The sequence below is a fragment of the Pelecanus crispus genome, chromosome 2 (assembly GCF_030463565.1).
Source record: "Pelecanus crispus isolate bPelCri1 chromosome 2, bPelCri1.pri, whole genome shotgun sequence".
NCBI classification, from domain to species: domain Eukaryota; kingdom Metazoa; phylum Chordata; class Aves; order Pelecaniformes; family Pelecanidae; genus Pelecanus; species Pelecanus crispus.
In genome coordinates, this window is record NC_134644.1 from 81,133,531 (window position 1) to 81,143,439 (window position 9,909).

The 9,909-nt window shown below is 58.9% G+C and overlaps 1 protein-coding gene across 2 annotated transcripts; it reads left to right on the top strand.

Annotated features, from left to right (window-relative positions):
- Positions 1 to 1,135: 1,135 nt before the first annotated feature.
- On the top strand, positions 1,136 to 2,878 carry FOXC1 (forkhead box C1). Of its 2 annotated transcripts, XM_075706199.1 has the most exons (2): positions 1,136 to 2,425; positions 2,516 to 2,878. In XM_075706199.1, exons 1-2 carry the CDS (start codon positions 1,136 to 1,138, stop codon positions 2,876 to 2,878), a joined length of 1,653 nt encoding a protein of 550 aa, XP_075562314.1. The 2 variants fall into 2 exon arrangements, with proteins under 2 accessions (XP_075562314.1, XP_075562313.1); XM_075706198.1 differs by having other exon boundaries at positions 1,136 to 2,878.
- Positions 2,879 to 9,909: the final 7,031 nt, after the last annotated feature.

The window sequence follows — 9,909 nt, forward strand, 5'->3', positions numbered from 1 at the left end:
GAGGGCACGCGGCGGCAGGGCTTGCGCGGGTGGGCGCGCAAAACGCGCGGGCGCGGGAGGGTCCCCGCGGGTGCGCAGCGGCTCCGCGGCGCTCAAGGCGCCCGCCTGTGCCGGCGAGCCTGTGTGGCCGGTCCCCGAGAGCTGCAGCTCCCAGGGCTGCTGCGGGGATTTTTTTTTTTTTCCCCTCTACTTTTTACTCCTTTTTTTTTTTTTTTTTTCCTCGCTCGCTCTTTTTTTTTTTTTTTTTTTTTTTTTTCCCTCCTCATTCAGAGCCCGGGGTGTCTCCCGGCCCTCATTGGCCGCCCCGGCTCGGCGGGGCGGAGCTGGGCCGCCTGCAAAAGGAGGAAAAGAAAAAAAAAAGAGAGGAGAAAAAAAAAAAAAAAAGGAGACCGAGAGAGGAGAGGGAGGAAAAAAAAAGGGAGAAAACTGTAAGTGCGTAAAAAAGTTCTCGCCGTGGTGACGGATGCTCAAAAGTTCAGGAGTTTTTCCGATGCTTCCCAAAGCAGCCTGCGACTGAAAAAGAGACTGAAAAAAAGCGAGAGGGAGAGAGAGAGGGAGACTTTGCACTGGGAGATCGGGAAGGTGGATTTTTTTCTTCTTCTGCTCGCTTAAAAAAAGCCAACAAAACACATCCCTCTACTTTTGTCCCTCCTTTGCAGACAACTTGTTGCAGATCCCCGTGGAACAAGGAACTGGGAGCGTGGGAGCCTCTTTGCAAAGGTTTTATTTTCTTAATACTCTCTCTGCGTTTGGAAGTTGCTTTCTCCGCTGCGATTACTTTTTGGTTTTTTTCCCCCTCCCCCGTTTTCTTTTTAAAAACATTTTTCCCCTTTTTCACCCCCCGACTTTTTTTCCATTTTTTGATACTTTTTTTTTTTTTTTCCCTCTCCCCCCCCCCCTTCCGCGTGGAGTGCGGGAGCTTGCCGGTGGGCTTTCCTGGGCGAAGAAGAGGAGACTTTCGGCGCTGCCGTCGTTATTCTTCCTCCCTTTCTCCGCGCTCCGCCGGGGGGGTGGGGGGGTGGGGGTTGCCCGGCCGCCCGGTCCAGCTCGGTCCGCGGAGCGGCGGAGGGGTGGAGGGGGAAGGGACGCGCTGTTTGGTCCGGCGGGGAGGGTGGGGGAAAGCTGACGGGAGGACATGCAGGCTCGCTACTCCGTGTCCAGTCCCAACTCCCTGGGAGTGGTGCCGTACCTCGGCGGAGAGCAGAGCTACTACCGCGCCGCCGCGGCGGCGGCCGGCGGGGGCTACACGGCCATGCCGGCCCCGATGAGCATGTACTCCCACCCGGCCCACGAGCAGTACCCGGCCGGCATGGCCCGCGCCTACGGGCCCTACACGCCGCCGCCGCAGCCCAAGGATATGGTGAAGCCGCCCTACAGCTACATCGCCCTCATCACCATGGCCATCCAGAACGCGCCCGATAAGAAGATCACCTTGAACGGGATCTACCAGTTCATCATGGAGCGGTTCCCTTTCTACCGGGACAACAAGCAGGGCTGGCAGAACAGCATCCGCCACAACCTCTCCCTCAACGAGTGCTTCGTCAAGGTGCCCCGCGACGACAAGAAGCCCGGCAAGGGCAGCTACTGGACCCTCGACCCCGACTCCTACAACATGTTCGAGAACGGCAGCTTCCTCCGCCGCCGCCGCCGCTTCAAGAAGAAGGACGCCGTCAAGGACAAGGAGGAGAAGGACCGCCTGCACCTCAAGGACCATGCCCCGCCGCGCCCGCCGCCGCCCGCCGCCGCCGCCGCCGCCGAGCCCGAGGGCGGCCCCGCCGGGGGCAGCGCCGCGCCGCCGCCGCCGCCCGTCCGCATCCAGGACATCAAGACGGAGAACGGCACGGCCTCGCCGCCGCAGGCCGTGTCCCCCCCCGGCGCCGCGCCGCCGCTCGGCGCCGTGCCCAAGATCGAGAGCCCCGACAGCAGCAGCAGCCTCTCCAGCGGCGGCAGCCCCCGCAGCACCCTCCCCTCCAGCCGCTCCCTCAGCCTGGAGGCCCCCGAGCCGCCGCCGCCGCCGCCGCCGCCCCCGCCGCCGCCCCCGCCCCACCACCACGGCCCGGGCTTCAGCGTGGACAACATCATGACCTCGCTGCGGGGCTCGCCGCAGGCCGCCGCCGAGCTGGGCGCCGGCCTCCTGGCCCCCGCCGCCGCCGCGCCGCGCACCGGCATCCCGCCCGCCCTCTCCCTCGGCGGCTACTCGCCGGGCCACAGCTCGGTCTACGGCTCGCCCTGCGGCCAGGCGGCCGCCGGCGCCGCCGCCGGCACCTACCACTGCAACATGCAGGCCATGAGCCTCTACGCGGCGGCGGGCGGCGCCGACCGACCCGGCCACCTGCCCGCCGCCGCCGCCAGCCCCGCCGAGGACCCGCTGCCCGAATACGCCATGCCCGCGGGCGGCGGCGGCGGCGGCGGCGGCGGCGGCGGGGCGGGGGGCGGCGGGGCGGGGGGCGGCGGCGGCGGCGGCGGCGGGGCGCTGGGGCACGGCGGGCTGGGCGGCGCGGCGGGCGGCCACCAGGAGGGGCACCACCCGCACCCGCACCCGCACCAGGGCCGCCTGGCCTCCTGGTACCTCAACCAGGCGGCGGCGGCGGCGGCGGCGGCGGCGGCGGCGGCGGGGGAGCTGGGCCCGCTGGCGGGCGCGGCGGGCTACGCGGGGCCGCAGCAGGGCTTCGCCGCCGCCCCGCGGGAGGTCTTCGAGGCGCCGCGGCTGGGCCTCAGCGCCTCGCCGGGCGGCGGCGGCGGCGGCGGCGGCGGGGCGGGGGGCGGCGGCGGCGGCGGCGGGGCGGGGGGCGGCGGCAGCTGTCAGATGGCCTTCCCCGGCAGCCAGCCGCTCTACCGCACCTCCGGGGCCTTCGTCTACGACTGCGGCAAGTTCTGAGCGCGCCGCGCCGGGCCGCGCCGGGCCGCGGGGAGGCCGCGCAGAGACCGCGCAGAGACCGCGCAGCAGCGCGCCGCCGGCCCCCGCCGCGCCCGCGGAGGGAAGCGGGCTGACGCGAAAAGCTTTTGTACAGAGACAGCCCCAAAGCATGTCTTGGTTTGTTAAAGGACAGTGTTACTCCAATAACACGTAAGTTTGTTTTTTAATTGCTTTGAGAAATACTCCCCCCCCCCCTTCCCCTTCCCCTTCCCCTTCCCCTTCCCCTTTACCCATCCCTTAAGGTATTGTCATGCCCCGTGTTTAACGGGGGGCGAAAAGTCCAGCGTAGAGTGCCAGCTTCTCCCCCCACCCCTTCCTCTTTTACAAGGACTTGTTTTAAAATGTAAATTGCGACATAGTAATTTATTTTTAATTTGTAGTTGGATGTTGCGGACCAAACGCCAGAAAGTGTTTCCCCCTTCCCTGAAAAGTGACGTTAAAATTGACTGAAACGCTGATTTTTTTCACTATATATAAAAAGGGAAACTGTATTAATCTTATTCTATCAATATTTTTCCTTTTTTTTTTGTTGAAAATATTCTGAAGGTATTGCATTGTTTGTTTATTAATAAATTACCATTCAGTTGGAATGATCCTTTACACGTCTGTATATTTTAATCCTTTCATTTAGAGAGCGAGAGAAAGAGAGGGAAAAGGGATTTCATAACTAACTTTGTCGCTGGAACAGCTCGTTCCCCTCCGCACAAATTCCAAAGACCATTTAGGAACTGCCAGGTTGAAAAATCCCTTTTCAGTCTCTTCTGCAATATGTTCCACTTAGTCAGCTCGCCTTATCCGCTAGGAAAAAAATACTTTCCCATGGCAGCTCTGAGTTGGCAAATAAACAAACACGTTTTCTTAGCAATTAATGGGCAAGACCTGGAAACATTTGACCATACGCTGTAGTATGACAACATTACGGCTTTTTAAATAAAACGCCTATGTAAGGGTGTATTAAGCGATAACTCCGAGGTAGAAGTAGATGCACTAGATTCCTGCCCTTGTGTAACTGTGTATATATATATCGAGCTATCGATCTCTGTGTGTGTATTTCAAATGTATTTATACCTAGGATTTTCATATGTGTCTATATTTAAAGAAGGATTACGTATTTATTCGTAGCTTCATATACGCATCGCATATGTTTCCAAACTCCACAGTGTATAGTAGATGCCAGATATTTTGTAGTACGTATATTCTTAAATATAATGTAAGCGTATATATATATCACTGCTTCGTAAAATTGATGGCAATGCGCGCAATCACATCCGTGAAGCCGCTTCTGTAATATATAAAGTACTATTTTATTTCGGGGGAAAAAAAAAAGTAGTAGTTGGATTAAAGGGTGCTTGTACAGCCTACCCTTATGCCTTTATAGCTCTGCTTTACTCCTGTCCTTTAGGGACATTACCGGTCTGTTGGAAGTGCCCTAATTGCTCAGACTGAAATTATTTTAGAAAGAGTTTGTATGGGAGAATTCTTCTTATATAGTTGTTTGGGTTTTGGTTTTTTTTGTTTTGTTTTGTTTTTTCCTTTTTTTTTGTCTCATTCCCTCCTTCCTTTTTCCTTAAATCAGGGGGAAAAAAAATTATTAGCAGGGTGGTAGATGAGTGCTGCACAGACTGATGTCTTGTCAGATCAAGAATCTCACCTTCTGGACAATTTGCAATTAAGAACCTACGGGCAATGAGGATCACCTTCCCCCTTTGTAAATAACCACCAAAATGCAATAAATTCATTAACTTAAAAGAATCTGCCTTGTCAGTCAGACTTGGGAAGAAGATTATTTGATTACAGACATTTAAGGCCTAAAGTTTGCTTTCAAGATAATACAGTTTCCTATCAGTATCTCTTATCTAAAGGCAACACTTAGCAGTAATTGCTGTTGCATTGTTAAGGGTTACACTGTAAATAAATACAAAGGTATTTACAGTTAAACCTTATTACCTCGCTTTTGAGCTGCGCTTCCCCTCCAAAGCAATAATCTAATATTCAGAAAACGCCTTCAGCAGATCGAATGAACCGGCGTGTGTGTGTGTGTGTGTGTCATTTTATAACGTTGCCTTGAAATATGTTTATTTAAGTATCGCACAGTCTTTGCTTTTTCGTGCTAGTACCTCTAAAGAGATTACCGGCCTTAATTTCTATTTATTCGGTTGCAAAGTTGGGCGAGAGAAACTCAAAACGCTCCGTCGTCCGGTTATGGGAAAGCTGAAGCGAAGGACGAGCAAAGCCGAACGCCTTCGCTCCGGGGGCGAGGAGGGGGACGGGACGGGACGACGACACGTTTTAATGGCAGCTCCCCGTCTTTCACCAGGAAAGGGAAATCAAATGTTACCTATTCCCGGCCGGGCTCACCTTCTGCTCCCCACCGGCCCTGTCCCGGGACCGAGCGGGCGGCAGCCGAGCCGGCGGCTCCCGCCTCCCCTCTCCTTGCCAGCGGGGTCGCCGGGCCGGGGGCTCGGCGGGGCTTTCCCGCCTCCCTCCTTCGCTCCCCCTCCTCGGAACGGGGAGCCCCGGCGGCGGCAGCTCCCTCTGCCCCCGGCGGCTGGCTTTGCCAGCGAGGTGGCCGCACGGTAACGCCATTCCCTCGCCCGGTATTTAAAATAAAACAAAAAATTAAAGCACGGAGAGGGTAGAGAGGAGGTTGCGTGTGCTAGTTGCCTGTTATTTTTGTTGCGATCAGGCGCCGGCTTGCCTGTATTTTGGGTTTTCTCGGCCGTCTCCAGCGGTGGGGTGTTTGTGGCGAAAATAAATAGGAGGGAAAGCAGTTGTTAGCGTGGCTTGTTTAATCCCTCGGTGCATTGTCAGTGGTGCTGCTCGGCTCGGGGAGCTGGGGGGGGCTGTGCGGGGCTTGAACAAGTGCCGGCTGTAATTACTGCTAATGCCCCGGCCGCCCCGGGGCGGCCCGCTGCCCTCCGCGGCCCCGGCACCGCGGGGAGGCCGCGCAACTTGCGCTCCCCGCGGCCCCGGCTGCAGAAGGGGCGGGTGGAGGGGGCTCGCCGGGCCCGGGGGGGCGGCTCGCCAGCGGGGCGGGGGGCAAAGGGGGAACGTCCCGCTCGGGCGGCAGGTAGGTCGTGCCGGGATCCTCTGCCCCCGGGGGCGATCCCTTTCCTGAAGTGACGTGCGTGGTCGGGGCGGAGGTTACCTCCCGGTTCTCGGTGCGACGGGCTGGCTCACCGCACACGCGTGCTTCGGCTTGGGTTTTTAAAAAAAAAAAAAAAAAAAAAAAAATTATTATCTTTTTTTTTTTTTTTTTTTCCTCCTCCTCCGCACAGAAATTGTTCACGACGAACGTAACAGTAGCGGTGCAGAGGGTCCCCGCGGTGGGCAGTGAATCGTGCGGGCTTGGCCGCCGCCGGCGCGCAGGCCGGTGCCGGTGGCTCCCTGCGCTGCAGCGGGCCGGCCGCGCCGCTCCGCCGGGCCAGGGCCTCCGGCGTGACACGTTGCTGCTGCTGCTGGTTTTTTTTTTGGGGGGGTGGTAGGCCCGGCGGGCTTGCTAGCAAGCTTTCCGTGCTGGGGCAGAGCAGCCGGGCGGGCGCGGAGAGGGGCGGCTGCCTGCGGGCAGCGCTCCTGCCTGTAGTGCGGGCAGCGGGGGCCCGCGCCCTCGCCCCCCTTCTGCTTCCCCTTGCGAGCAGGAGGCGAACCCCAGCGTCCCTTCTGACCTGTGATTGTCTCCCAGCAGAACTGGGCCAGCCCCGAAGGCCAAAAGAGATGCGGTGCGATCCTGCGCGGAGGTGGGCACGGGACGTGCGCCCAGGCGGCAGCCGGGAGGTGCATCCGTAGGGGCCCCTGCGGCTTTGGTGGCAGCGCGTACGGAGAGCGGGGATGCGCGCTGCTCGGCCCCAGCCTTGCCTGCAGAGCGGTCCGTTAGGTGCCAGGTTAGCACGGCGCTTTGTGTTGTATTTTTAGCTCAAGCTGATTTTTTTTTTTTTCCAAACTCTTGCTTTGCTTTTCATCTAGCAAAAAAAAAAAAAACAACACCACACCTCCACACCTTTTTTTTTTTAATTCATTTGAGGGACCATTCCATTTAGCTGTTTCTGATGGTTTCTTATTTGTATTTGCTCCTCTGTCACTTAAACTGAAGAAAACACAGAGAAGAGGAATATTCTCCCCCCTTAAGTTTTCTCCTCGGAATTTCTTAAAGCGAGTGACAGTTCATCTTATGTTCTGCAAAGGTCATAACCAGAAATAGCAGAGAAGTGCATGCAAATAGTTGAGAGGACATGGATTAAAAACCCTTCCCTACCTCCGCAGGCCAGGTCAGAGGGAGAGAACACGGTGAGACTGTGTTGCAGATGGCGACGTTAAGGGAATGTTTCCAAATGGGCGTTTTATGGGATGTGGGGCCCTTTCTGAAAGCCACGAAGTCCGGGAAAGGCTCTTGGACCTTAGCACGGGGGGGTATTTTCATAGTCGGGCTTAACTTCGTAACGCTATGGGTAACCCTGGCGTAGCAGCGTATCGAACCAGCCAACTGTACTGCGGCAGCAGGCTGTCCTCTGCCCTCGCCTCCCCCAAAACACGCTGCTGGAGCGCCAGGCGAGCTCCAAAGCTTCGCGTTGCGACGGCGCAGGCAAAGGCCGGCGCGGGTTTGCGGGAGGCAGCGCGGTGCGGCCGCGCACGGTCGGGGCCTGAGCGCGTCTCGGCGCCCACGTGAAGATGAGCGTGAGGTAACGATGCGCAGTCCTTATTACGCCGTCTTGATTGCGTAGGCAAAAGCGTGCAGCACGGCGGTGCGCACATGGCTGCGCGGCGCGCAGGCAGGTAGGGGAGAGCTGCGGTGCGGCGCGTGGAAACGCTGCCCCCGTCTTCTTCCCCGAAATCACCCATTTCGACAGCAACCGCTAATGGAACATTAGCTTTCGATTAATTTCGCTTGTAAAGTAATTTAAGGCCCTCGGCGCGGTCAGTCCGTTTTTCCCCCCGTTCCCTGTGTTGGGGCCGGGCATGTTGGCTAAATGTTTCCGTCATTTCAAGATGCGTGGTGGTGGTTTTTTTGGGTTTGTTTTTTTTTTTTTTTTTTTGGGGGGGGGAGCGGGACGAGGAGCGCGGCGGTGGGCGCCGTCGGGGCGGCCGAGGCCGAGGTGTCGCTGCGCGGGGGCGCAGGTGGCGCGCCCAGGCGCGCAGCCGGGGCAGCGCGGAGGGCCAGCCACAGGTTTACGCGGCAAGTTGCGCAAGAGGCGCTCCGCGTCGACCTAGCGGGCCTCAAGTGTGGTGTAAGGGAGCTGCTCGGCGCTCCCCTGGGACGAGGATGGGTTTCGATCCGCCGGCATCATCTCGCACACAAGCTCGCAGACTGGGAGGATCCCGCTTACCCTTCCCGTGTGGGGTTTTTTTTTTTTTTTTTTCCTTTTTTTTTTTCCCTTTCCCCTTCTGCCTCGCCTCCCCGGCGGCTTGTCTGTGTTGTGAATCCGCCCCAAAGGTGGTGCGGTGCCGCGGTGAACGTAGCCCTCCTGGTTTAATTACGCTGGGGCTCATAAAGCCATTCGCTTCTTTCCAAAGTAATAAACAAACGTCGCGTTAGGTCAAGATTGATGGTGTCCATGCAATAAAAACGGGCCAGGTCAGGAAGGAATAAAATTCAATCAGAGCTCGCGGAATCATTTTTCAGGGGACAGAAAGACAGAAAAGGAGACGGGGGTCAAGGGAGACGATGTCGCCATTCACAACACACCAGCCGGGAGGGAGGAGGGCGAGGGTTAACGAGCGATTGTTTTTTATCAAGCGGAGCCTAATTGAACGAAACAATAGCCGCTTCGGCGGGGGAGGGCCGGCTCCTTGCGCGGAGGAGTCTCTGCGGGGCAGGGCTGCAGCCCCGCACCCCGGCGCTGCGGAGCGCGGCCGCGGCGGGCACCGGGGACCCCCCGCAGCAATGCTGCGGCCCCCCTCCCCTTCAAACTTTCCACGGGCGCCTAGGGCACCGGGCAGGTTATCCCTGCCCCGGCCCGGCGATGGAAACAGCGCTAGCAAAGGGCCGGGTGCCTAGGGGAGGAGGGCAGGACACCCTCATTTCGCAAGAAGGCGTCCCAAAAGGCCTGCTTGGAGGGCCGGAGGAGCGAGCCCCAGCTCTCCCGAGGGTCCCTCCGGCTGGTCCGGCAAGAGCAGGGGCCCTCGGTGTCACTTGCAACTAACCCCTCTCCCCTTGGGTTTAGCTTGGGGGGGAACGCTGCCGGCACGCAGAGATTTGGGAAGCTGCTGCGGAGGCGGTATTTGCCGGACACCCGACGGGCGGTGGGTGCCGGCCCAGCTCTGTCGGAGGGGGGCCGGGCGGGCGAAGCAGGGCCGTCGGGGGGCCGCGGTGTGCAGGGAGGAGGCGGCGGCGCGGCCTCGCAGGGAAGCCCCCGCGGTCCCAGGGGCTCGTTTTCGCCCTGACCCGGCCTTGCCTGCTTCGCCCGCCGGCTTTTTGTGCTGCGCCGGCCGGGGAGGCAGCCGGCAAACGCTCCCTCCCTCGGCTGAGCCGGCAGAGTGGTTGGGGGGGGGCTTCTCCCTCGCCCCCCAAGCAAACGCGTCTGTTGCGCGCACCTTCGCGACCTTCTAGGCCCGTAACTTGCGCCTTCCGTGGTATGCGTCTGCCGCAAAATAACAGCTATTAAAAAGCACCGGGATGGGGGGAGGAAGGCGGCCCGGGCTACCGGTGAGAGCCCACAAGCTCTCCGGCTGAATGGGAATTGGGTGGTCGGCAATTTTTTTGCCCCCTAAATAAACACAGCTTGAAACGACTTGGGTGGGCAGAAGGGAACAATTTGCGAGCCAGAGAGCAAGTGAGCTGGGCAGGCAGCCGGCCTGCGACTTACCTGCTGGAGACTTTCACCTGACCTTTAGGTGTCAGGGGGCTTGGTTGTGCAGTGCATTACCCCGCATTCGGGTCAGCTGCTTTAGGCTGCGTTCAGCAGAATTAAAACAACAACAATGAAACCCCCAAACTGGAATCCCCCCTCCTTTTCAGCCCCCCATCACCTCTGGGGAGAATGCAGGAAAACCAACAC

What these genes read in the sequence shown, in the direction of transcription:
- FOXC1 (XM_075706198.1), top strand. Translation starts at nt 1,136, where the DNA reads ATGCAGGCTCGCTACTCCGTGTCCAGTCCCAACTCCCTGGGAGTGGTG.